Source organism: Neofelis nebulosa, chromosome 6, assembly GCF_028018385.1.
Source record: "Neofelis nebulosa isolate mNeoNeb1 chromosome 6, mNeoNeb1.pri, whole genome shotgun sequence".
Classification (NCBI taxonomy): domain Eukaryota; kingdom Metazoa; phylum Chordata; class Mammalia; order Carnivora; family Felidae; genus Neofelis; species Neofelis nebulosa.
The window spans coordinates 14,979,161-15,007,128 of NC_080787.1; the positions used below are offsets into that span (position 1 = coordinate 14,979,161).

At 43.3% G+C, this 27,968-nt stretch overlaps 1 protein-coding gene across 9 annotated transcripts in view; it reads left to right on the forward strand.

The window, feature by feature from the left end:
• KIF13A (kinesin family member 13A) overlaps positions 1-27,968 on the forward strand; it is a 220,889-nt gene that overhangs the window by 124,024 nt on the left and 68,897 nt on the right. For all 9 annotated transcript variants that reach the window (XM_058732899.1, XM_058732901.1, XM_058732903.1 and 6 more), the window contains 5 exons: positions 9,683-9,775; positions 10,873-11,053; positions 13,868-13,955; positions 15,445-15,579; positions 16,292-16,404. In XM_058732899.1, the coding sequence (XP_058588882.1) occupies positions 9,683-9,775; positions 10,873-11,053; positions 13,868-13,955; positions 15,445-15,579; positions 16,292-16,404 (610 nt within the window). The remainder of the gene's footprint in view (positions 1-9,682; positions 9,776-10,872; positions 11,054-13,867; positions 13,956-15,444; positions 15,580-16,291; positions 16,405-27,968) is intronic.

A 27,968-nucleotide genomic window follows, 5' to 3' on the forward strand; every position in this document is an offset into this window, starting at 1 on the left:
ACCGTTGCTGGGGTGGAAATGTCCTTCTGGGTGAGTCACCCTGTGCCATGCTGCAAGCAGAACTCCCAGGCACTGCAAGTCTGATAGCCCTTGGACACCGTGATGAAAAATGGCCCCGTGCTCTCCCTGCACCCTCATGGCCCAGTTCCTCTGGATCCTTTTACCCAAGTCCCTTCATGGCAAACTTCTGAGGTTGATTAAAACTTAAATCTAGTGTCACCAGGTCAATCCTTAAAGCCTTCTTTTTTTTTTTTTTAATTTTATCTGAACGCTGTAGTTTTTGGTCATTTAACTTAAACCAGGCTTAACTTCACTACATGGGACAGTTTCTGAGCTGTGCTGTTTGGGAGAGGGATTTGCTGAAGCCTGGTCCGGGCTGGGCATTCCTTGCCATTGCAGAGTTGGTGGGGGGACCCGTTCGGCCTTGTAGGACCCAGGTGCTCTCATTTGGAACTGGGCCCCCTGCCAGACCCACACTCCTCAGAATCTCAGTGACCATCAGCCCTGCTTGGAGGTGGGGAAACACGCTCACAAACGAGCAGGCCCGCGAGCTCCATGTCACAAATACTGAGTTCAGACATTTTTTTCCACTCTCACTCCAGAGAGAAAAGAGACAAGAAAGAAAACAGGAGACTCTGTATAAACTGACAGAAGTGTGGATTGTGTCGAAATCTTGAATGCTCTTCTATGTTCCCACTTTGGAGAAATGAGAAATATGGGGCGCCTGGGTGGCTCAGTCAATTGAGCGTCCAACTTCGGCTCAGGTCATGATCTCACTGTCTGTGAGTTCGAGCCCCGCGTTGGGCTCTGTGCTGACAGCTCTGAGCCTGGAGCTGCTTCGGATTCTGCGTCTCCCTCTCTCTCTGCCCCTCCCCTGCTCATGCTCTGTCTCTCTTTCAAAAATAAACATTAAAAAAAATTTTTTTAAAGAAAAACGAAAAACATTCCATGCATATGTCATGTCTAGCTGCATATTGCCACACTTACTGTTTTATTCAGCCATGATCTACGTGAGACTCCCTTGCTTAATGCAGGTTGTAAATAAGACAGGGGTTATGCCCTCCTGTTTTGTTCTCGCTTTTCTTAGAACATACGCCTCTGTAACTACCTCTTTGGTAGTCAGGTGTTGGGCATATGATTGGTACGTGCATTTTCTCTTTGGTCCCTAGTTGGTCTTCTGCGCTTTGGTATCAGCGTCCTGCTATGGAGAGAGAATGACCTTGCTTGCTCAGTTCTCAGTGCACACACGTAATAGCTTTGAATCCTTGCTGCGATCCCCAGTAGGGACAGATTATGCACAAGCGTGGGGACTCAGGGTATTCACTTTTCGAAGGTCTGTATTATGTATGTGATGTAGGGTTGGTTGGGTCAGGTGTCTGACCTTGGTTGCAGAAATTCCATACAGGAGCCCTCTCTGCGACTGTGAAATTATGTTGCAGATTGCTTTGGGCATGCCTGTGTTTTAAGACTTGTCCATACGGCCGTAGGTGGTTTTAAGCATAAACCCCACAGAGGAAATTGGTGTCTTTTTGGTCATGGTTATTAACAAATGAGGTTAGGTTTGTCCTGTGGATTCCCTGCCGTAGACACGTGGGGCTGTGTCTAGAGAAGGGCACTTCCTCTCTGGCATCGGTGCTGCTGAAAAGCCACAAACCTCTTGGGTTTGACAGTGTTGTGGCTTTGCTTGGCTTGTCTGGGATAGAAACAAATACTCAGATCTTCCTGCTTGCCAAGGACTTCTGAACTTTCCCTTATGGGCTGTTGTGCATTCCCCTAGACATACAGCGCTTCGCTTTGTTCTCTTTGCGGGTGAGTGATGGTCAGCAAACATTTAGGTGAAGATACTGCATCTTTTATGGGTTCCCTGATTCCCACCATCCAACATAAACAGCCCCATTTTTTTGCAAAGTGAGCTTCAACAAGCCATTGGCAAGTTGTTGTTGTCGTTGTTGTTTTTCTGCTGCGCTGCAAAAGGGGACTGCTGGGTTTAAAAAATAGAAATGAACAAAGCAGGAAACCTTCAGTCTTTTGGATCAACCAAACTCTCCTTAACAGACCATATAAGGCTCTTTGATATTTAATATTTTCTCTGTATCACAGAGTGAAGTATAGTCCTCCTTTGTGTCTCATGGGGAGCCAGTTATGTTGAGGAGGACAGGAGGCTGTATAAAGAGTCCACAGTGCATTTTAAGGCTTTGATTGACAGTCTGGTCTTTTTATAGTTGTTTCTTATCATACCAGTAATGCCCTGAAAGTTACCAAGCCAAAGAATTGATTAAATATAACCCCAGCCAGGGAGTCATACAGCTAACAAGGCACCAGATTAGAAAAACGAGGGGAACTCTATGGAGTATGTTATCTATTTGCAGTTTTATTAATAGGTTTTATTATGTTGGTTTCTACCCCCGTACCCTTCCGAGATAATGTTATGAAACAATAGTAAATATTTTTCCTCCACTGGACAGTATTAGGTTGGCATATCCTGTCCCAAATAATGTTGTTTTTTCTTCCTCTCCCCATGATGCCCCAACATAACACACATACACACCGACATACACATACCCTCAGCATAGACATACATGTACCCCCAACACACATACACACATATATATACCCCCATACAACCCAAAACACATGCCACACACACCCCCAACACACACACGTACACATACACCCAACACGCATATAATCCCATGTACACCCAACACACAAATACATACACACACACCAACACAAATAAAACATAATACCCCACTACCATATACTTGCTCGATCTCTCACTCTCTTTCATGTGTGAGAGTGCCCCACCATTATATTTGGTCAGTGAAATATTTAAAAATATTCTCTATTGCTAGAGGGGTGCCTGGGTGGCTCAGTTGGTTGAGCGTCCAACTTCGACTCAGGGCATGATCTCGCGATTCGCGAGTTTGAGCCCCACATCAGGCTCACTGCTGTCTGCACAGAGCCCGCTTCGAATCCTCTGTCTCCCTCTCTCTGACCCTCCCCCACTCACGCTTTCTCTATCTCAAAAATAAATAAACATTAAAAAAGTTCTCCATTGGTAGAGAAATGCAATACATGATTCCTTTAAAATTTTTTTCTAAGAATAAGTATCTTTTCTTTTATCTTTGAAATTGAATTACCTCACAGAATGGTTGAAAAGATGAAGGAACTATTTTTTTTTTTAGTTGTTTTTAATGTTTATTTTGAGAGAGAGAGAGAGACAGACAGAGTGTGAGCAGGGGGTGGGGGGCAGAGAGAGAGGGAGACACAGAATCCAAGGTGGGCTCCAGGCTCTGAGCTGTCAGCACAGACCCCGACATGGGGCTCGAGCTCACAAACCGTGAGATCATGACCTGAGCTGAAGTTAAACACTTAACCGACTGAGCCACCTAGGTGCCCCTGGAACTATTTTTTTTTTTTTTAAGTTTATTTATTTTGAGAGAGAGCACGTGAGTGAGTGTGAGTGGAGGAAGGGCAGATAGGGAATCCCAAACAGGCTCTGTGCTGTCAGCATGGAGCCTGATGCTGAGTTTGATCTCACAAACCTTGAGATCATGACCTGAGCCGAAATCAAGAGTCAGATGCTTAACCCATTGAGCCACCCAGGCTCATCCCAATGAAGGAACTATTGTATTTATTTATTTATTTTTTATTTATTTATTTATTTTTAATTTACCATCTTAACCATTTTTTTTTAATGTTTATTTATTTTTGAGGGAGACAGAGACAGAATGCGAGTGGGTTAGGGGCAGAGAGAGAGGGAGACACAGAATCCGAAGCAGGCTCCAAGCTGTCAGCACAGAGCCCAACGTGGGGCTCGAACTCACGGACCATGAGATCATGACCTGAGCCAAAGTTGGACGCTCAACCGACTGAGCCGCCCAGGCGCCCCTGAAGGAACTATTTTAAGGAAAAATAATGAGATGTTTACCTCCTTCTCTCTACCAAAATTAATTATAGTTGATTAAAGATTTAAGGGATGATGATAACAATGGATATTAACTAAAATATATTCTATACTTACACCAGCCAGGCCCTATGGTATATGCTTTACCTTTCTTGCCTTATTAAATCATACCAGCAACCCAGTAAGGTAGCAGTCATTGTTCCTGATTTACTAATGTAGAAACCCAAAACTTGCTCAAGGTCACACAGCTGGTAAGGGGCAGAGTTCAGGTTTGAAAATAAAACTGTAAAAAACAAAAATAACAGAACTAGAAGAAAATCTAGGTGAATCCCTATATAATTTGGGGTAATAATAAAACAAAAGGATTTTGGAAGCATAAAAGCATAACATATACCATAGGAAAAATTACAAAGGAAAAGGTGAAAGATTTGGATATGAACAACCAAAAGCTTTTGTGTGACAAAAACCAACATGAGATTAAAAAGTAAATGACAGGGGCGCCTGGGTGGCGCAGTCGGTTAAGCGTCCGACTTCAGCCAGGTCACGATCTCGCGGTCCGTGAGTTCGAGCCCCGCGTCAGGCTCTGGGCTGATGGCTCGGAGCCTGGAGCCTGTTTCCGATTCTGTGTCTCCCTCTCTCTCTGCCCCTCCCCCGTTCATGCTCTGTCTCTCTCTGTCCCAAAAATAAATAAAAAACGTTAAAAAAAAAAAAATTAAAAAAAAAAAAAAAAAAGTAAATGACAGATTAGGAAACAATATTTACAACATAGAGTAGACCAAAGGTTAATACCCTTGATACATGATGAGCATTTTTAAATAAGAAAATCAATGACTAAACCAATTGATTTATAAAAAGAAACATACAACCCAAGTAATCAATTTACTAAAGAATGCGTCCAAAGTGAGCAATAAACAAAGGAAAGGAAAATTTTAGTTTTGTCAAAACCAAGAAGAATGATAATAGCTATGTTGTTGAGGGTGCATTGCTAGAGGACTCAGTAATTAGATTTTTTGGAGTTTTGCCTGGTAAAGTCAATAGAAAAGTGCTCGAAGATAAATACGTAAGAAAAAGGAAATAATCTAAATATCCATAGTGGGGAACTGATTGCATCAGTTAAACATACAATGGGAAGCTAAGCAGCTATTAAAAAAATAATAATGTTGATGTAACTTTGTGGAGGTGGGAAAGTCTTCATTATTTCCTGTCGTAAAGAAGAATAAATTTCCCTTAAGACATGAGGCCATAGTGACAAAATGTATTCCAGTCTCTCTAGAATCCAGTCTTGCTTAAAACTGTAAAAATACATGAACATAACAATAGTTCTTTGTATTTATCCTTTTACAAATTCTGCTTCAAGATGGTTATTTAAGGATGGAAAAGAGATGAACTCTTTCCAGAAACACAGTATAAGTGTTTTCTACTTTTTCATATTCCATTTTGTATTCCCCAGAAGTTTTTCCTTTCCTACTTATAACTAAAACTTTATTAAATATGTTAAATCTGAATTATATTCCGTCTGTCAAGCATAACTAAATGTCTAAGAAAACATGACTTTTTGAAAAGCATATGCACATATTTAGTACAAATCAGAGAGACTAGTTTGTTTTTTTCTGTCACGTATATTTTGTTTTAATGTCCAGGAGGCTACTATATGGGTGCCAGGAAAAGTATAATCTGTAATTTTTATCAAAATTGTCCAATTAGTATACATATTATGTTAACACATCTATTCATGTCTGTCCCCAGTGCCTTATTTAACCAAGGGTACTGTAGTCTTTAGGGGCTCATTAGAATTTCAAAAACAGCCATACTTTGATCAAAGTATAAACTCTAATGCAATTGAACATTTCTTTTTAAGTTCAGCAAATAATATTTTGATGCGTCAGTCCTCACTAATGAGGAAAGGGGCCTCCAATTAAATACACTTTAGTCTGAGGACAGCTATGTCAACAGAGGAATAACTTGGGAAATAAAAGTGCCTACTGTGTGCCAAGGACTCTTCCAAGACGCAAGAGCAGCCGTTTTCACCACCCAGGGGTAGAGAAAAATGGAAAAAAATAGCGCGGTGTGGTGAGTTCTAGAGTTGGTGAGAAAAATCTAAACAAAACCAAGGAGACCAGAGGTGGGAGTATCAGATTCCTAGTTGTCCTGCAACGTGAGTCACTGATGATGGCTAAGCATCTGCCTTAACGTTCAGGAGTCAGTGCAGACAGACCCGGGCCCTGCCGCTCACTGGCGGTGTGATCTTGGGCAAATGATCCCCCTTTCCGAGCCCCAGCCTCCGTTCAGATCACAATCCATACCCTCTGGTGCTGGGTACTGCAAGGATTCAATGATGTAAAACACAAAGTGCAATGCAAACAGCAGATGATAAAAACTGTCTTCTTCTTAGTTGCATAAATAATAAAAGTATCCAACTTTAAAAGGTTAATTTATATCCTCTTTAGTATTTGTAATAATTTCGACATAGGCAAAACCAATTTATTCTTTTTTTTTTTTTTTGAAGTTTTTTCCCCCGAGAGAGAGAGAGAGAGAGAGAGAGAGAGAGAGAGAGAGAGAGAATGTGAGCAGGGGACAGAGCCAGAGGGAGAAAGAGAGAATCTTGAGTAGGCTTCATGCTGATGCGGGGCTCAATCCCACAACCCTGGGATAACGACCTGAACCAAAATCAAGAGTCACATGCTCAACTGACTGAGCCACCCAGGTGCCCCCAAACCAGTTTATTCTTATATTTTTACATCCTGGAGAATTCTCTAATCATTTGGTCTATTTTGTGTGCAATTTTAGTATACATATCTTAGATTGTTTTGTGGTTTTTCTTCACCTGACATGCCTTAAACCTATTTCATGTAGCATTCATTCTTGGTTTTTTGTGTTTGTTTGTTTTTGACTAATCTTTAGTTTAAAAGACCATTTGTGCTAAGAATAAGCAACATTGTGACTTGCCTTTAAAAGAATATGAAGAGGGGCGCCTGGGTGGCTCAGTCCGTTAAGCAGCTGACTTTGGCTCAGGTCATGACCTCATGGTTCATGAGTTCAAGCCCTGCAAGCCCCGTTGTCAGGCTCTCTGTGGTCAGTGCAGAGCCCGCTTCAGATCCTAGCCCCACCCCCCCCCGCCCCTTCCCCACTCACATGCACGCAGTTTCTCTCTCTCAAAAATAAGCATTAAAAAAAAAAAAGAATATGGAGAAAATAAGTCCTCATATTTCCATCCTGCTCGGCCTCAGGTGCAGAAGTCAGAAGTATTGTATCTTACTACCTAACATAGGAAGAGAGAGGTTCCTGACCACAGTGCTCCCCTGCAGTTGAATCCTGCAGTCAGCTCAAGCAGGAGCTTTTTTTCAAGTTACCGAATAGGAGTTGAAATCATGAATTACAGGCAGGATGTCTGACCTAGCCAAGCCTCGAAGCGTCTTGTCCCCACCCTCACCCACTTCCTGAGGGGCTGTTTGACCAGGGTGGGAGATCCAACAAGATGGCTCCATTCATCTGCTTGTGCCAAGAAAGTGGTGCCTTCAGAGCCTGCGGGTGGCTGGCACTTGGGTCTGGCTGAGGACCACGGTCAGTTCTCACAAGCCTGAGCGCCGGCTGTGTTCAACTCCTGTGTTCTACACGGCCGGGCTCTGCTCCAGAGCTAAGGCCTGCCTTTGGGCGTGGGCCTTGGGGGAGTCCATGTAGGATAAGGAAGATCTTTTGAGAAGATGCACCAGAAAAAAATGGTGACGTAGTGGGCGTCAACTTTGTCATTACCTTCTTTTCAGTCTGTACATGAGTACGTGCACACACAATCTTTAGTTGGTCTTCACAACAAACCTGTGTGTTTCGGGGTGGTTACACCCTTCAAAAAAATCTGTGTGGTACACCAGCATGTTTTAAATACTCTTAGGTACCAGGCTCTGCACTAGATTGTAGAGGTCAGAGAGAAATAAGGTTATATAAATTTGGCATTTTTTCTTCCATTTCATTTTTTTTAACTTTAGTGCTTTTCTCTCTCTCTCTCTCTCTCTCTCTCTCTCTCTCTCTCTCTCTGACATAAGTTTTTTACATTGTATGTATAGTTTGCACATGACTTTTGTTAAATGCAGCAATGTTTTTGAATTCCAGCGTTGTTTACACACGTTTGTTTTATTTTTTTTTACATGGTTTGTTATCTTTGTCATATAAAATAGTCACATTTTATGTCTCTACTCCCTTATTAGTGGGCATTTAACTTTATTCCAACTTAGAGAATTGAAATAATGCTGCCCTGGAGAACCTGGGTGGCTCAGTCGATTGAGCATCCAACTTTGGCTCAGGTCATGATCTCACGGCTTGTGAGTTCGAGCCCCACTTCGGGCTCACTAGTGTTAGCACAGAGCCCTCTTTGGATCCTCTGCCCACCCCCCCTTTGTCCCTTCCCTCTCTCTCTCTCAAAAATAAACAAACATTTTAAAAAGAAGAAGAAAAATAATGCTGCTGTGAGCATCCTATTACAGGGGTCCCTTGTGGGAATGCCTCTAGGGCGCGTGCCTCACAGTGGGCCAGAGTATGGGCTTATTTATATTCTCTTTCAAAGGTGCTGCAAGGTTTTCTTCAAATGGCTGCATTTGTTTTTTCTCCCACCAGCAGGTTATGAAAGTGCCTGTATTTCCTCAGTCTAGCTATATTGTTGCCAAAATTTTGTTTTTCGCCAACCTAATGGTTGAAAATATTACTTGTTTCACATTTAACGTTTATAAGAGTCCCATTCTGCAGCCATGAGGTGCCCCAATGTAACAAGGGACTGCTAAAATCCGATCCAACTTTGCAGGAAAGAAGAAGTACACCTGAGAGCTTATGTTCTGTTGCATTACTTCCAAATGTAAAAGGAATTGTTGTGTAGGATTAAAAAAAAAAAAGGACTCATTCTTTTCAACCAACATTTATTAAGCATTTTGTCCCAGGCCCTAGGATTACAAAAATAAACAGATTATAGTCTCCGACATCATTCGGGGGGTTCTCAGTCCACTGGAGGAAAGAGGTACTTAAACCAGTAGTTTTGGCAAATACTGTAATCGTGACTGTTCAGGAGCAGTAGAGCACAGGAAGGAGAGCATCATTTTAATTCTCTTAATGACGGGGAATGAATATTAGAAAGTCACAAATTTCAAAGGGTAGTAAATGCCGCCTTCACTGTTGAAAAAGATTTTCACAGTTTTCTCTTCAGCCGGTTGCTACTGGCTGTATTGTGCATGACTGAACATTGCCAAGAATTGCAGTAAGCTGTAGGCAGGCCCGCAGAGGGGAACTCGTCCTCCAGCCCACCATGGGGACAAGGAGACAGGTGCCTTTGCTCCACACCCCGCCCCACCCACCCAACAATGAACAGTTTCTCTGCACTTGGCCGGTACTTTGCACTGTGCTAGGTACTTACACCTCTCGAGATGCGTCTGACAAAGCTCCAGCTCACTGCAAGCTCAGAATCCAGATGGGGAGGTAGGACCATTATGTTGAATGCCATTTTAATACCAACTCTTGGGAGGAAGCGCAACAGAATTTAAACGATGCTTCGGTGTGGCCCTCCAGCATCAGTGCCTGGAGAAGTGTCCCAAGAGGGAAAGAACGGGTAGAATCATGAACTAATCCAGGAACTGAGCTCTTAATACACAGCCCTCAAAAGTAGTCACACAATACACTTTTAACATCTTTTTTGGATTGAGAGACTATTGTTAATAACCGGGACTCTGTTACTAATCCAAACATGTCAAGAAAAATCATTCTTTTCTTTGGTTGTTTTTTTTATTTTATTTTTAGGTCAAGAAGTGGTTTTCAAGTGCCTTGGGGAAGGAATTCTTGAAAAAGCCTTCCAGGGGTATAATGCTTGTATTTTTGCATACGGACAGACAGGTAAGTAGCTGTATTTATAGTCAGTGATATTAAATATGCATTTCTTAAAGCCTAGAACTAGAAAGCACTTTCTAGTGACACTTCCTGGGAAGTGACAGAAACATACTTCTGATTTTGTGGGTTTAACTGAATTTGATGATCAAAAGGCCCCTCTTTTTGAAGGTTCAACAATTTTGGTAACTGAGTAATTGAGCAAGGCTAGTTTCAAACTGTTAAGTGTCATTTTCCTAAATTGTAGTTTTAACTGTATTTGAACTGGAAACATAATTACCAGTTTCTCAGTATAAAGGTTCTAGTAAAATGTGGTAGTGCAACTCTTAGTATCATCCTATACGGAGGACCTTCCCTGGGCACGAGTGGTGTTGGATATTTTTTAAGTTTAGTTATTTTGAGAGACACAGGGCACATGCACGTGCGTGTGTGCATGTGAGTGGGGGAGAGGCAGACAGAGAGACAGTGGGGTGTGGAGAGAGAATCCCAAGCAGGCTCCGCACTGCCAGCACAGTGCCCGATTGGGGATTCGACCTCATGAGCCATAAGATCATGACCTGAGCTGAAATCAAGAGTCCGACGCTTAACTTACTGAGCCACCCAGGTGCCCCTTGAGCGGTGATGGATTATTAAACCAAGATTGTGAGACAGGTGCTTGGAACACGTAGAACAGAAGCATGCTAGGGGCTCAGCCATTAACATTGCTTCGGTTATAAAGTTAGACTAAGTCATGCCAGTACTCCCTGCTGTCACATCACAGGACAGCTAGGAGACTCGGTGAGAGGATACTTTCACAAAAATAAACTATTTTTGTGGCTAAGGACTGTCAATGTTACTCAATAATGTATACTTGATATTTACTATACATACTTTTCAAGATCATGTATCTGTAGTGGTTATATTTGTAGGCATCCCTCTGTCAAACTGGAGACCATGCGTGTTATAGAAAGAATAGTTGCCTTACTGCCCGAGGGCGTTAGTTTGAGGGCAATGTTTGCTACTTCTGCTATGTGACCCTGGTGTGTGTATGTAGGAAACTCATATGATGGAAGCATTATGTTTCACTTCCTCTGCTTCCTCCCTTCTTTCTGCTTGATCTTCTCCAGGTTCAGGAAAATCCTTCTCCATGATGGGCAGTGCTGAGCAGCTGGGCCTTATTCCAAGGCTCTGCTGTGCTTTATTTAAAAGGATCTCCCTAGAGCAAAATGAGTCACAGACCTTTAAAGTCGAAGTATCCTATATGGAAATTTATAATGAGAAAGTTCGGGATCTTTTAGACCCCAAAGGGTAAGTTAGTGGTTGCAATTAAGCTTATGATGGGGGGTAATAATTGTAAATGATCCTTAAGTTAAAACTGCAAGTGAATATATTTATTTGAGCCATTGGGTCACTGCTCTGGTTTCAGTTCATTCGCTGAGAAACCAAAGCCTGCTGGTAGACCCAGTACATGTAGTTTATCCTAAATTCACGTATAAAGTTGCTTACGTATGCCATTTAAAAAGACGTTTTTACTGTTGGTATTATTTTTGCTACCATGGCTTGTTCATACAAATTGAGTTAAGAATGACACATTGGTTCTCCCATTCATGTGGAAAGCAGCAGCTCTAAATTAGAGTAAGTGCTTGAGGGCTTGAAAGAACTCAGCCCGGGCAAGCCATTCTCTCCCTGGGCTGTGTGCTGGAATCACATTGGGGGGCTTTTTAAGAATGTGCTGGCCTGAGCCCCACCCGTAGAGACTATGAGTCAGTGGACCCAAGGGGACATCCCCACATCAGTACTTTTTAAAAATGAGGTGATAAAAACCAGATGAGTTTGATTCATAGAGAGAAAAAGGGTCATTTACTTTTTTTCCTTAATTTTTTTTTTTACTGACTTAAAACTAACACATATTCATAGAAAATTCAGAAAATAGGCAAAACGTAGTAAGAACTAAAAATGACCTGTAATCCCTCAAAACTAAAAATAACCACTGTTAATACTGTGGTGCATTTTGACCCTGTTTCAAGTCTGTGGGGTGTCTCTGTGTGTTCAGGTCATTCTCTAAATACAATTCAGTATCCTGAATTATTTTATATGCTTCTAGCTGCTGTGTGGTCAAGGGTGTTACCAAAGGTATACGATCAAAATGGTAGGTGACAAGGAAGTGAACCAATCGTGGGAAATGTTTATATTTACTTTAAAGTTATTAACTATTTGCATATGAAAGAACACAACACATGTAAGATATAAATAATAATAAAATTGACTACCCTCTTTACCATTTGGCTTAATAAAATGGAACATGAGCAATATTTTTAGAGCCCCTATATGTTTCTCTTGGATTCCATTCCATTCCCTACCCCTCCCCAAGGTAACCACTGTTAGGAATTTTATGTTTCTCATTATCGTCACCCCTCTTAAAGTTTGCACATAATTTTGCACAATTTGAAACTTCGTGTGACATTATCATATATATGTCCTTCATTGACTTGTAGTTTCCTGTTCATGATTCATTCATTCTGATGATATGAAGTAAGGATGCATTGACTTTTACTGCTTTTTGGTGTTCCATTATATGATTACCATAGCCTGTCTCACGCCTGTCGCCTGTGTGGTTTCCACTTTCTACTGCTACGGTGCCGCTCTGAGCATTCTTGTTGTGTCCTCTTGGGTGTTGCAAATGTAGGGGTTTCTAGGGACTGCATCTGGGGTGGACTTGCGGGCAATAAGATACTGAGTCTCCGACTTTATGAGGTACTGCCCAACTGTCTTCCAAAGGGCTTATACCAGCTTGCAGCCCACCAGCAGGTACAAGAATTCCATGTTAGTCCCCATCACAAGCAGAACTGTGCTAGAGGGACTTTTTCTTGCTCCACAGTAGTATTAAAGACTCTCTGATTGTGCAGGCTGAGTGAGCAGAATTCCAGGTATGTGTGCATCCAGCTAGCTGTCTTGAAGATACGTGTTTGGTCTGCCCCGGTTTAGAGTACACAGAATTGCTCATTGTTATGTTAAAATAAAGGTAGTAAAACCTGCTTTGTAAGTTGCTGTAAGATTAAATGAGATAACTAAAAAGTTCTTAGGGCACAATGCCATGACTTTGGGAAGCACTCAGCAATCCTTAGCTCCTTCCCCCCCCCAACCCCCCCCGGAGTGATGCCAAGCATTGACTCTTATGATTTGCAAGGTGATTAGTATCTGATGCAACGAAAAAGGTGGCAGGTGCAATATGCTTGTGATATATATGAGTTTGCTTTTAATCTCAATTACCTATTGATAAGCTGTTGAAATGGGTCCCAGACCAGGTTTGTCATTTAAAAATCCAAAAAAGTTTTAAAGTCTTCACCAGCAGAGCCAATTCTAAATATAGGATAAATATCAGTAACTACAAGCAATTGCCATATCACCTTCTGCATAAAATTGTCAGCACAGAAGCAGCATAACTCAATGTAGACTTAAAGCAAATTAAAACACTTTAATATTGTTCAATACTTGATCAAAACTTTAAGACATTATTTACTGAGACTGAGAATGTGCTTATTTATGAAATAGTCTTAAAAGTGTAATTCAATTCTGGTATGTTCTTTGCTTTCCTTCCTTCCTTCCTCCTCCCTTCCTTCTTTTCTTCCTTCCTTCCTTCTTTCCTTTCTTCCTTCCTTCCTTCCTTCCTTCCTTCCTTCCTTCCTTCCTTCCTTCCTTCTTCCTTCCTTCCTTCCTTCCTTCCTTCCTTCCTTCCTTCCTTCCTTCCTTCTTCCTTCCTTCCTTCCTTCCTTCCTTCCTTCCTTCCTTCCTTCCTTCCTTCCTTCCTTCCTTTTCTTCTACGTAAAACTAAAGTTCATCTACTAGAACAAGTTTGCCTAACCTAGTATTCTGTGTCCTGGGTGTTTAGTTTGGGAGTAAAGATAGAATTTTTTAAATAGAGTAAGCTACTTTAAATAGAAATCAGAGTATAAAAGACATTCCTCATATGGAATGCTGTTTTGCTAATCCAAATAAAGTAGCTTTTAGAATATTTTTTTGATCATTAAAAATATTGCAATCTTAGTTTCTGAGTACTTAAAAAGAAAGAAAAGCTTCCCAGTTTGGTCTGATTCATTCATTCCTTTTTCCTTCCTCCCAAAGGAATAGACAGTCTCTTAAAGTTCGAGAGCATAAAGTGTTGGGGCCATATGTAGATGGTTTATCCCAGCTGGCTGTCACTAGTTTTGAGGTAAGTGTCATTAAAGAAAAAAAGTCATTAAAAAAAAAAATGGTGGTAAATTGAAGCATGTAAGTAATGTTGAATGTATTTTTTATGTGAATGCTTTATAGCATATTGGTACCACGTGTGGTCTCGGGAGCCCAGTAGCAACATCCTCTACATGGAAAGAAACACCTTCAACCTGCTTTGTTGTGAAGGCATTACAGTGTGGTTAAGAGGCGCGGCATTTTGAGTTGCTGAATATTTTCTTTCATACCACTTTCTTGAAAATGGCCTCCCCAAGGTTGCCAGTGATGTCCTCCTAGAGAAGTCTAGATGCACATAAGCAGTGTTGGGTAGTAAATTCACGCTCCTCCCTCTGACAGGGTCTCCTGTGCCCATTTCCATTGCTTTTCACTCTTCTGGTTCTTCTGTTTGTCCGAATTGCTCCTTTCTCCATTGACTGACCCGTCTCATTCTCCCGCTACTTGACTTTAACGCCTCTATATATTCCCAACTAGATGTTTTGACCTTGCTTCTATTGTCACTGCTCCGGAAACCCCCCAAAACAACCTGCTCTGTGTTGCTGAGGGATGCAGACAGACGAGTGAGCCAAAACATCCTCTATCTAGGTGTGTGGTCTGGAGGTTGTGGCCGTCCCATCATCACCTCGGACTCAGTGTGACTAAAATTAATCTGTGAGATAACTCCCTCCAGCCATTTAGATGAAGAAGGTTTTAGTGTTGCTCAAATCAGAGCCAGAGTGCACTCATCACTTTAGAAGCACTTAGGTGCTAAAGCGAATGGAAAACTCTCTGGCGTAACGGTGCTAAGTCAGCACCTTCGCTCAGGTGTGTGGGTCCTAGCTCAGTGTGCTGGGGGTCAGTGTCCATCTCACCCTGTCACTTATTCGTAAGAGCCACGGAGCTTGTGATTTGCTTCCCCGCTCTGTCTCTGACTAGATGTAGGAAAAGTTAACTTGATCTCCATGAACGTCAGTGTTCTGTGGGTAACATGAGGAGAATGCATCTTTTATAAAACTTATTCATCAAACATTGTGTGAGAGCCCATAGGTTCCCAGCGTTCGAAGACAGGTGTACAAGGATGAATAAGGAAAAGTCCTTGTCCTTGGAGAAGCACGGTGTGGGAGGAGGGGGACACAAAAGCAGTAGACAGCCATGCAGAGTGTGAAGCACAGGAGAGTTAGAATAAAATAAGGTCACTGCTGTTACTATCTGGAGCTCGATACACATTTCTTTTCTTCCCTAGGAACTTGCCGGGGCAAAAAAAGGTGCTGAACAGAGAAAGGGGACAATTGTGGGAGGGCCAGACTGGGGGAAACATCTCGTATCTTAGAAAGCGGAGAGGGAGGTAAAGGCTCCCACCGTGCCCCGCGGAGGTTCGGGTGGAAAGGCCGTGACCCTGCGTCCCAGGGATGGTCATTAATCTGTACACCTGGTAGGCGGGACCGCATTCCCATGTGTTTGCTTCTGATGTTTTCCTTATGCTTTGCCTCTAGGATATTGAGTCATTGATGTCTGAGGGAAATAAGTCTCGGACCGTAGCTGCAACCAACATGAATGAAGAAAGTAGCCGCTCCCATGCTGTGTTCAACATCATAATCACGCAGACGCTTTACGACCTGCAGTCTGGGGTGAGGGACAGGGGGGAGCCTTTGGTGGCAATAAAAGAACTCAGATATCTGCAGCAGTGAAGTGTTTGGGTTGGGTTCTGCTGCTGAGAATTTTGTGTGGGCTTTCCTACTTACTAGCTGAGCCACTTTGCTTAAATCGTTTAGTTTATTAGGTCTTCCTTTATATAGAACTTTAAAAAAAATATAGGGTTTCTTGTGTAAACTCCCTAAAGAGCGTGATGATGTCGCCATACAGCTTTTAATATGTATACTTTCATCCTGAAATTCCTCTAAAAACAGCTGTGTCTACCTCATAACCCTTAAGGGCTATTAAGGAAAAAAAACACAATCTTTAGCCTAAAGAACACTTTTTCGAAAGGAGAGGAATTTGACCTGAATATGCAGGCATCTTCATGTGCTGGTGTTTCCTCAAAGGCACAGAAAACCTCCCGCTTCCTGACTGTATTCTGAAAGCTGAGCGTGCTTGCTCCCCAGCTATACAACAAACACTGCATTCGCACGGCAGTTTAAATTTGACCGTGCAAATGCGAGTCTGCATAGCTTCTTACCTGCCCTGTCTGATTCATTCATTCCTTTTTCCTTCCTCCCTCCCAAAGGAATAGACAGCGGCAGGGTCCTGGCCGCTGAGGCTGCCCTCAGTTACAGTACCAACATCCGCGTAGACATCTGCATTTGCACTCACGTGTGTTGTTGTCCTGTTTCCTCCAACTAGAACTCCGGAGAGAAGGTCAGTAAGGTCAGCCTGGTAGACCTGGCGGGTAGCGAGAGAGTGTCCAAAACAGGAGCCGCGGGAGAGCGACTGAAAGAAGGCAGCAACATTAACAAGTAAGGTGGCCGGGGCGACGCCGGGCTGCGTGTGTGTCTGGGGGACTTGCTGCGTTAGAAGCGATCGAATGGTTCCGGCGGCATGTGGTTCTGGGTCTGTGTAGCTTTAGTAAACTGAGCTGAGGAAAACCAACAGCCTGCCTCTGCCGAAACGCGTGAGGTTTATGTGCGTGAAGCTCCGTGCTGCGGCCCGCAGGGTATCCTCGTGTATGATGCAGTCTTGCGTGAGTGCACATCACAGTTCTCTAAATCAAATTCTGTCTTCGATTAACCCAAGGAGCGTACTCTGAAAACAAAAGCTGCTCTGAAGCCCTTTGTATGGCTAATGCTGTTTAAACATCAAGACCTAAAAAAAAATGGAGCAGCTACTGAATACCTGCCATATCGAAAACTCACCGTTTGCCTTCAGTGCACCCAGGGATGCACACTGGAGGCTGACAGAGGGCAGGGTGGTGCAGGATGTGTAGGAGTTTGCCAGACAGACAAAGGAGATGAAGGCATTCTGCACACAGGCAGGCGAAGTGCTTGTTTTCTGTAACTAGTCTCCGAGGATGGCACCTGCTGGGCCAGAGCGAGCTTGGCTTTCCAGCAGGAGAGGAAGCAGAGTTGGTGTCTGGCTCAAGCCAGACTGTCAGAGTTCATTCCTTCCTTTTACCCTTCTGTGTTTTCTTTTTCTCATCTGTAAATGGGGGATAATAATAGTCCCTACTTCATAGAATTGTTGGAGCTCAAATACCCATAATGGGCTTAGAACAATGCCTGGCACTGAATCAATATTAATTATTGCAGCTATTATTTTTATAACCTGTGTAAATAGCATAAAAGTTCAGCAGAAGAGGGGCGCCTCGGTGGCTCAGTCGGTTAAGCGTCCAACTTTGGCTCAGGTCGTGATCTCGCGGTTTGTGGGTTTGAACCTCGCATCGGACTCTGTGCTGACAGTTCAGAGCCTGGAGCCTGCTTGGGATGCTGTGTCTCCCTCTCTCTCTGCCCCTCTCCCACTTGCGTTCTGTGTCTCTCTCAAAAATAAATAAACAGTAAAAAAAAAAATTGTTTTTTAAGTTCTGCAGAAGTAGTTGAGTTTGTACTTGTAACATCTTTCTGCTGAGACATGACTTGGGGTTTCATTTAGGACAGAAGTGACAAGGGGTAATAGAGGCAGGAACATGTTGGTGCCGCTTGCATTTTAAAAATGACGCTAGCACATTATAATTTTAGTGTTCCGAAGTTTAAAATTAGAAGTAAGATATCACCCCCTCTATCAGCTGGACACAGCGGCACTCACTGCAGAGACTGCTGCTTTAGGGAGTTAATCTTCCAGTCAGCCTGTCTCCCTCTCTAATAACAAAGGGTTTTGCTGGATTTCATGACAAAGCACTGTAGGAGCCCAGGCCCTGGCTGCAGCTCTGTGATCCACAGTGAGCTCAAGAGCTGGGATGGGAAAGCAGAAAGGGGGGTATTAGGAAGCAGGTATCAACAAAAAGATTGTCAGTCCTCGTAGAGATTTGTTTACTGCTGCTAAGCCATGCCAGCCCTTTGCCTTCTGGCTGGGCGTATGGGAAAACACTAGAAGTTCTGTGCTGGGAATGTGTGAGAAATTAGAGTATGGCTGGCCTTGAAGGGTGATGATCACTAACTTGTACTGACCTCTTACTGTGTTCTAGGCACTGTTCTGAATGCTCCACATGTAATAACTCATCCTCACATTAGCGTTGCAGGGGCGGGGATGGGGTGGGGGGTGTCTGTTATCCTTATTTCATAGATGAGAAAATCAAGACAGAGATTGGTTAAATAACGTGCCCCAGGTCTCAGAGGTCTGAGTGTGGATCTGCATCTGGTTGCAGGCAGTCTGGCTCCAGGGCCAGTATACTTGGGGTGACTGACCTGGGTGAAACCCCCAGGCAGTATACTTGGGGTGACTGACCTGGGTGAAACCCCCAGGCAGTATACTTGGGGTGACTGACCTGGGTGAAACCCCCAGGCAGTATACTTGGGGTGACTGACCTGGGTGAAACCCCCAGGCAGTATACTTGGGGTGACCATGTGTTCTGTTTGCCTGCAAGAGTCCTAGTTGATACTTTTGCCCCAGAGTAGACATTATAGCGCCCTCTTTAATTTGGGCACTAAATTAGGCCATGTCCCAAGCTGGACTACCTCAAGGCCACGTGATAACATGATTTAGATCCCCAGCAACTGTCTTCCATAATGACTTACCAAATTGAATGGAATCCTCTTAGCATCATGCTGTCGTTCCTTATTTATATGCTAGCTGTTTCACAAATGGATGCATGTACTCCCCACTACTAGTCAGTGGGATCTTGTCTGCTGGTTCTTTATAGTTTTCAGAGCACTTTCGTATGCATTATTTCATGTGAGGCTCTTAATAGGTATTTTTATCTACTGATAGATGAGGAAATTGATGGTTGGAGACATTTAAGTAATGTGGATGAAGGCCAAGCAGACATTGATTAAGCCTCTGCTCTGTGTCTGGCACTGCATTAGACGCTGGGAATGCAAAAGAAATTTAGATATTGTTGTAGACATACTGCCTCCCCGCCCCCTAAATATGTCCTTGTCCTAATCCCCAAAACTTTTGCATACGTGACCTTGAAAGGCTGAGGGTATTGCAGATGTGATTAAGATTTTTTGATGAGGAGATTATCCAGGTGGACCTGATGTAAAAACAAAGCTCCTTAGGGACACCTGGGTGACTCAGTCTGTTAAGCGTCTGGCTCTTGATTTCGGCTCCATTCGTGATCTCACAGTTCGCGAGTTCAAGCCCTGTGTTGGGCTCTGCATTGACAGTGTGGAGCCTGCTTGGAATTCTCTCTCCTCTCTCTCTGCCTCTCTCCCACTCACACGCTCTGTCTCTCTCTCTCAAAATAAATGTAAAAAGTTAAAAATAAAAACAAAGCTCTTTAAAAGTGAAAGAGGGAGGTAGGAGGGCCAGAGTTGATCAGAGTGATGCAGAGTGATGGAAAGCCTTCACCGTCCACCTCTTGTTTGAAGGTGGAGGAAGGGGCCGTGAGCCCTGGAATGCGGGCAGCCTGTGGAAGGTGGAAATGGCAAGGAGACAGACGGTCCCCTAGGGCAGCTCTGCTGACACCTTGATGTTAGCCCCATGAGACATGTTCTGGACTTCTGGCCTCCAGAACTGTCAGAAAATAGGTGTTGTTTTAAGCCACTGCATTTGTGGTGATTTGTTAGAGCATGAGGAGCACATAGTTTAGGACAATAGGAAGTCACTTCGCTTGAACAAAATGAAAGGAAGGAGGATTTTTTTTTTCTGGCCAGACAATGTTGAGACATGCTACTTAAGCCAACGTGTAAGCATGGAACTATTTTTTATGACACCTTGGCCAGCCTGTAGATGCTTGCCAAGTTGGTCTTATGCTTTTCCCAAAATAACTGGCTCAGAGGGAGGGAAGCTGCCTCAGAACCTTTTCCACTGCGCCCCAGTCCAGGGCTGTTTTCTTTTCCTCATACACCTCTCTGATCCCCCTGAGTAGGTGCATATGCCCCTAAAGTCCAGGCCAGGCCCAGGTCTCCAGCACGTGTCCTCCAGGCCCTCGCTCTGGTCATCGGTACATAGCGACCGTATGAATGGGACATCGTCTCTCCACTGGAAGGTTCCCTGGGGTCAGCACAGCTTAGAGATCTTCATGGAAATTGGCCTCCGTCCCTCACCTGCCATTCCAAAATCCAGAACGCTCTGAAAACCAAGTGCTTTTTTTTTTTTCTTCACAGCTTGCTTGTTGGTGGAGCCTCACCTGAACTCCCATGAGGCTCTCTTAGTCTTTATCCGTATTTATAGTCTTTGTTTACTCATTTAGGGTGGCCATTCATACGTTTAGCTGTAGAAATGTAAATGTATTGTATTACGGGCTGCTGTCCCAGACCTACCCATGGTCATGTGTGATGTATGCACTATACTTCCTAAAATTCAAAAAATTCTGAATTTCCGCACACATGTGGCCCCAAGGATCTCAAAAAAGACATGCAGGCCTACACTTTTTGATCCATTTAGCCAGTATGTATTGAACGCTGACTGGGCATAAGAACACAGGGAAGAGGGGCACCTGGGTGGCTCAATTGGTTAAGCATCCAACTCTTGATCTCAGCTCAAGTCTTGATTTCAGGGTCGTGAGTTCAAGCCCCATGTTGGGCTCCATGTTAGGCATGATGCCTACTTTAAAAAAAAAAAAAAAAGAAAAAGAACACAGGAAAGGGTAGATGGGACCCTGGCCTTGGGAAGGTCAAGATCCAACGGGGAAGGAAGACCCTTGGAGGGATAGTCATAGTACATTATGTGCAATGGAAACCTATCCAATGGAACTTCTTTGTTATAGAACCTAACTGTGTGACATTTCTGTGCCTCAGTTTCCTCAGCTGTAAAACACAGACGAGGAAGAAGCCTGTGAGTGGGCTTACTGTGAGGATTAAATTAGTTACTATTTGTAAAGTGCTTCTTGGAACAGTGCCTAGCATAGAGTAAGCGCTGCGTAAGTGTGTACTAACAAGGTAAAAAAAATAAAAATAAAATAAATCAAAAGGGCTGCCTGATAGTTCCACAAATGGCTTTTTAAGCCTTAAAATCAGTGCCCTGTCGAGTGCTAAAATTAAAGCCATCTCTGACATGTTTCCTAAGCTTTCCCTCGGCCTCCTATTTGGGCTTCTTTCGATGGAACATTAGTAATCCTCTTACACAGACCTGTCAGGGACTTCACACAGATATTAGTGTTTCTTAATGGGCTATGGATTTCGGAGCCTCATCTCTCCGTAAGCTCTTAAGAGCTTTCAGGCACGCATTATTCCTTCATTTGGTGAGCCGAAACACCTGTGTGGCAGCACCACCGTGGCCTGTTCAGGGTGTGAGGGGAACAGGCCTGTAGACCATCCTCAGGGGACCGCCTGAACACTCAGTCTGCTGCTCTGCCTGTCCGTTGAGGCTGGCATGAGGAAGCCTGTCTCTGCTGCTGGAGCCCGGCAGGTTAGCTTCCCTAGGAGCTCACTCAGATCACGGAACAGCAGCTAATACCCCGGGGACTGACGCTGAAAACGGCTCCATCTTCTTTTCAGCAATGGGCAGTTACTAAATGCAAGCAATGTTCATCTAACAAGTATCATTCCGGGTCTCCGTTCCACTTCAATTACCGTGGTTGACAATAAAGTATATGCTAAACATTTCCCCAAATGGGCTCTACTCAACATTTGTTCTAGGGATACTAATATATGTTACTCTTGGGGTTCTATCAAATAATTTGTGTTATGATATAGTAAACTAGAAGTCTCGTATTTCTAATGTTTCACGTGACCCAATCCTCCTTTTTTCCTTCTTGAGTACTTTCTGTGACTTTTAATCATTTCCTCTCGGAAATCTCGCTTAAACGGATATTGCCTGCTTAACCAAACATGAACTTGTACCTGGGGAGAGTAAAAATGGCTTGCCTCAGTCCATTATTCAAGGGCTGCTGGGGCGGGGAGGTTGCTTATCAGTTTACCATTCATGCATTGCAGGGCCCAAGGATGTGGGAAGAAAGTCTGAATAAACATCTTTGCATCTACCGCGAGAACCCCACAAAGGACAGAGCAAAAATCTTCTTGGGATGCAGGAGCCACATGTTTTGGGGGCATGTGACATTGCAACTTCAGTGTTTCTCAAAGCATGTTTTGCAAAATACTAGTTCCTCAAGTGACTCTGGGAAGAAAAGGATCCTTGGGCAAATCGTTTTGAGAACAGCTGCTTAAACAGCCTTCCTTTGGAGATTTCCCTGCTAACATGTCCAATAAATCCTGCAGTAATGAATCCCATATTAACTTTGACTTATTCCCTGAACTTATTTGATGACAGAATTCTAGGTATAACACAGATTAAAATCTCCAGAACAGATATTCTAAAGAACTTGTTTTTGGAAATGTTGGTGTATTTCACTACAGAGCTGGAAATGGAAAAGAGACAGGAGATGGGACTTGTTAGATGCAAATCACTGGCTTGGAATGACTTGTGCTGGCCACTGGAAACCAGTGGGGGGCGGAATGGGGCCTGTTCTGCAGGCACCACGGCTTTCTTTCCACTCCTGCCGTGGGATGGCATTGGCCTTTCCCCCATTTTGCCACACACACGCTTTGTGTTTCTCCTTTTCAGATATAAGTGGAGACTTACTGGGGAAAAGTACTAACTCAAGTCCACTGACTGCATTATCTTCCAACTAATTCTTTAAAAGCCAAGGATTGCATTCTGCTGTAAGCAACAGCTGTCGTGATGACCAAATGATGGATTTCTTTTCCCCATGTACCAAGAAGTCCAGAGGCTGGTAAAGCACCTCAAAAATGCTGTCAAGCACACAGCTCTACTAACCTTAGTGTGTGTTCACCTTGTCCTCATGACCTCAAGATGGCTCAGCCACTCTAGGCATTGTATCCTTATCTGTGTTCCAAACAAGGGGATCAGGGGGGAAGGAAGGGCCAAGGACCACCAGCTTCTGGCTTATATCTACTAAATATATACCTTCTCTATCAAACAAAGCTTCCTTGGAAGACCACCCAGTCAGTATGTTCTCCCTATATCTCAGAGCTGGATTTCGTGGCTTTCCAGAGCTATAGAGGGCTCTGAAAAGTGGAGTTTTTAGCCCAGCATAATCTTCCCAGCAAAATCAGGGTTCTGTTAGCAAGTAAGAAGGGGAGAATGGATGTTGGGTCAGTACCCACAGAGGGTACCAAAACTATGATTGAATTAGTCCTTTTTAGAAAGAGATCCGTGGTCTGTTCTTCAGTATATTCTAGACTCAGTTTTACTCAGCAGATACTGACCGCTTTCTGTAAGCAAGGCACAGTAATTATATGATGTAACAAGGTCTCTGCCCTCAAAGCAATCATAACCTTAAGTAGAAAGAGATAAAGAAATACAAATACAGTCAATTCTAGCAATGCTTAACTGCAATTATGACCTTAGGAAAAGATCATTAGAAAAATAGGTGAAATAATATAATATTTGAAATCCATCCTGGAGAGTACAGATAACTCCCATCACATCATATCCACTGTTAAGGGAAGGAATCCGGTGGTCACAGTTTCAAGGAAAACTATGCAGGCTGGAGGAAGGTGCAGAAAAGGAAAAAAAAATACTTATGACCAGGTTTATCTCATTGATTGTATTCATTGGAGCTGCTTTTATTTTGTTTCTGATCCTCCTAAGTTTTATTTATTCATATTTTTTATGTTTACTTATTTATTTTGAGAAAGAGAGCACACACCTGTGTGCATGAGCTGGTGAGGGGGGCAGGTGGGGGGAGGTGGAGAGAGAGAGAGAGAGAGAGAGAGAGAGAGAGAGAGAGAGGGAGAGAGGGAGGGAGGGAGGGAGGGAGGGAGGGAGGGAGAGATCTAAGCTATCAGCATGAACCCCACGAGGGGCTCTATCCCACCAACTATGAGATCATGACCCCAACCGAAATCAAAAGTTGCTCACCCAACCAACTGAGCCACCCAGGCTCCGGTATTTACTTTCTTTTTAGTCTCAAATTCTCCATTGTTATAGATAGGTAGATTTTAACAATCTCTGTCTTAAAACATGGCTGTCTGTTCACAAATGTTATCCCCTAGCCTAATCCTTCTGTCCTCTCCAGTCAGCCTGTGTTTACTCTGTGCCCGCCACCCCAGCCCAAGAACTTCTGGAAAGGTTAAGAATTTCCTTACTGTCTCCACCTCCCCGTAGGTTCAGGGAAGGAGCTGTGCTTTGGTAGAATTAGATTCCTGGAGCAGTTTTTTCAGCCTCTCAAATTTGCAAACAGCCCCACCCTGTTCAGGAAACCTGTGAGCGCCCATTTGACTCCAGCATGAGAAGGCAGTGCTAGCAGGATCCAGTAATTTGTGATTTTCTTATATTCTTAAGCTCCCTAGGAATTAAATTACTGTTAAAATACTTACGCCCATTGTTCGGTTTTCACGCACTGAACTTTCATACTTTCAGAAGCCCGTGGATCATTGCTTCCAGGTCCAACATAGCAGTAGCACCCCCACACTGTCACTGGGTGACCTGGTTACCCCTCACCCATCATGGAGCCCCCTTACCCTGCAGTTCATTTCTTTTTGTTCCAAGGGGGCAGTGGGTCGAGACAGAGTCCTTGTTTTGAATATGTGCACACAATCAGGTAAAAGGCTTCTCCTAATGATAACCTTCTCCAACTGGGTAAGTTACAGAGTACAGAGTAGAGTACACACAAGATGGAGTCATGTGATCGTGTCCGCCCAGCCCCGCCCCTCTGCTGTGGCCGGTCACGTGCCCTACCTGCTGACGGTGCTTGTGCTCGGTGCTCTCAGCGCACACGCACGTGGTCCTGTAGACGTTGATGACATCGTGCTACCCTTCCCCGTTTTCTCTCAAAGCACTCATGTGGTTTTTTTTGTGCCCTTGTTTAGGAGTGCCCAGACCCTTCTTTTTTCACTCCTGACACTATCAAATTAGAAAGTAGGAGCAGTTGCCACAAGGCAGAGTTAGATTTTGTCTGGATGAAAAATACATAACTCCAAAATGTGTTTTCATAGCAAGGGCCACTGTTCACTTTAGAATTGCTAATATGGGCCTTGGAATCACTGAGCTCTTTATAGTCTGTATGAATTGAAGTAATTTTTGCCGTGTTTAAGTCCTAAACACTGGTTCCGTTCAAAGAATTGTTTTCAACTGAAAATTTTATTTCAATAGCTGTGAAGTGTGAAAGATGCCCTATATGCTATATTAAAGCAGAAATTTGTTTTTGCCTTAAATTTCTGCTTTCTTCTATTTCATATATAGCACATTCCTTTCTTTTCTCAACTCCTTCCTTCTTACCTTCCTCCCTCCCTCACTCTCTTCCTTCCTCTTTTTTTCTCTCTTTTTAATTTTAGAGAGGGAAAGAGAGCACAGGAGAAGGGCAGAGAGAGAATGAGAGAAAATCTTTTTATTTTTATTGTTTAATGTTGATTTATTAATTGAGAGGAGAGCAGGAATGGGGGAGGGGCAGAGAGAGAGAGAGAGAGAGAGAGAGAGAAGAGCATCCCAAGCAGGCTCTGTGCTGTCAGCACACGGCTCAAACCCATGAACCGTGAGATCATGACCTGGGCCTAAATCAAGAGTTGGAAGCTCAACCTACTGAGCCACCCAGGCGCCCCTTTACTTAACTTTTTAAATTTAATTTTATTTCATCATGATAAGTATACTCTTGAACCCCCATCCTCCTGCCCCCTCCCCTCTGGTAGCCATCAGTTTGTTCTCTAGCCTTAAGAGTTTATTTCTTGATTTGTCTCTCTTTTTCCTTTGCTTTTTTTTTTTTTTTAATTTTTAATGTTTATTTATTTTTGAGAGAGAGACACACGAATTGCAAACAGGGGAGAGGCAGAGAGAGGGAGACACAGAATCTGAAGCAGACTCCAGGCTCTGAGCTGTCAGCACAGAGCCTGACATGGGGCTCAAACCCACAAACCGAGGGATCATGACCTGAGTAGAAGTTGTACGCTTAACCGGCTGAGCCACCCGGGCACCCCTGCTTCTTTTGTTTCTTAAATTCCACATGTGAGTGGAATCATATGGTATTTATCTTTCTCAGATTGACTTATTTTGCTTAGCATTATACTCTCTAGCTGTATCTGTGTTGTTGCAAATGACAAGATTTCATTCTTTTTTAAGGCTGAATAATATCCCATTGTATGTAGATACCACATCTTCTTTATCCATTCATTTACTGATGGACACTTGGGCTGTCTCTGTAATTTGGCTTTTTGTAGATAATGTTGCAGTAAACATAGGGGTGCATGTATCCCTTTGAATAGTATCCCTTTGAATTTTTTAAAGTTTATTTATTTTGAGAGAGATCACAGAGCATGGGATTGGGGGGGGTGGGGCAGCAGGCAGAGAGAAAGAGAGAATTCCAAGCAGGCCCCTGCACTGTCAGCTCAGAGCCCAACACGAGGCTCGAACCCATGAACTATGACCTTATGACCTGAGTCAAAACCAAAAGCCAGATGCTTAACTGACTGAGCCATGCAGGCACACCCTGTATTATTGTATTTTTCAACGTTTTTTATTTATTTTTGGGACAGAGAGAGACAGAGCATGAACGGGGGAGGGGCAGAGAGAGAGGGAGACACAGAATCGGAAACAGGCTCCAGGCTCCGAGCCATCAGCCCAGAGCCCGACGCGGGGCTCGAACTCACGGACCGCGAGATCGTGACCTGGCTGAAGTCGGACGCTTTAACAGACTGCGCCACCCAGGCACCCCTTTTTAAAAATTTTTTTTTCAACGTTTTTTATTTATTTTTGGGACAGAGAGAGACAGAGCATGAACGGGGGAGGGGCAGAGAGAGAGGGAGACACAGAATCGGAAGTATTTTTAAGGTAAATATCCACTAGTGTGATTACTGGATCGTAGGGTAGTTCTATTTTTAATTTTTTGAGGTACCTCCATGCTCTTTACCACAGTGGCTGTATTAGTTTGCATTCTCACCAACAGTGCATGAAGGTTCCTTTTTCTCTACATCCTCACCAGTTTGTTTCTTGTGTTGTTGACTTCAGCCATTCTGACAGATGTGAGGTGATATTTCATTGTAGTTTTTATTTGCATTTTCCTGATGGTGAATGATGTTGAACATCTTTTCACGTGTCGGTTGGCCATCTGTATGTCTTTGGAGAAATGTCGATTCATGTCTCCTGCCCATTTTTAATAGGATTATTTGTCTTTGGGTGTTGAGTCATATTAGTTCTTTATATTTTTGGGGTACTAACTCTTTATCGGATATGTCATTTGCAAATACCTTCTGAGATTCAGTAAGTTGCCTTTTAGTTTTATTGATTGTTTCCTTCTCTGTGTAAAACCTTTTTCTTTTGATGTAGTCCCAGTAGTTTATTCTTGCCATGTTCTTTCTTAAAGTTGTTACCTTTGGGAGGAGTGATGCAGTGATTGAACTTGAATTTTTTTTTTAAACAGCTATATTGAGAAATGATTCATATACACATACTTTGCCATTTAAAAATGTACAATTTAGTGGCTTTTTTATCAGAATGTGTAACCATCACCATGATCGAATTTGAAAACATTTCCATCATCCCCAGAGAAACTCTGTGTCTAAGTCATTCCCCATTTACACCACCCCAGCCCTGGGCAACCACTGCTTCCATCCCTATGGATTCGCCTATTCTGGGTATTTCATAATAATGGAATCGTTATGTGGCTGTATTAGTTTCCCAGTGTTATCATAGAAGATTACCACAAACTGGGTAGTTCACAACAACAGAAATTTGTTACAATTCTGGAGGCCAGAAGTGCAAAATGAGGGGATTGGCAGAGCTAGTTCCTTCTTGGGGCTCAGAGGGAAAATCTGTTGCATGCTTCTGTCCTACCACCTTCTAGTGGTGGCTGGCTCTCCTTGACCTTCCTTGGCTTGTAGATGCATCTCTTCCATCTCTCCTCTGTTCTCACATGGCCTGCTCCCCTGTTGCCTGTGTGTCTTCACAGCCGTCTTAGAAGGGTACCAGGCATTGGATTACAGCCGTCTTTAAGTCAGTATCATCTCCTCTTAATTAATCACATCTGCCAAAA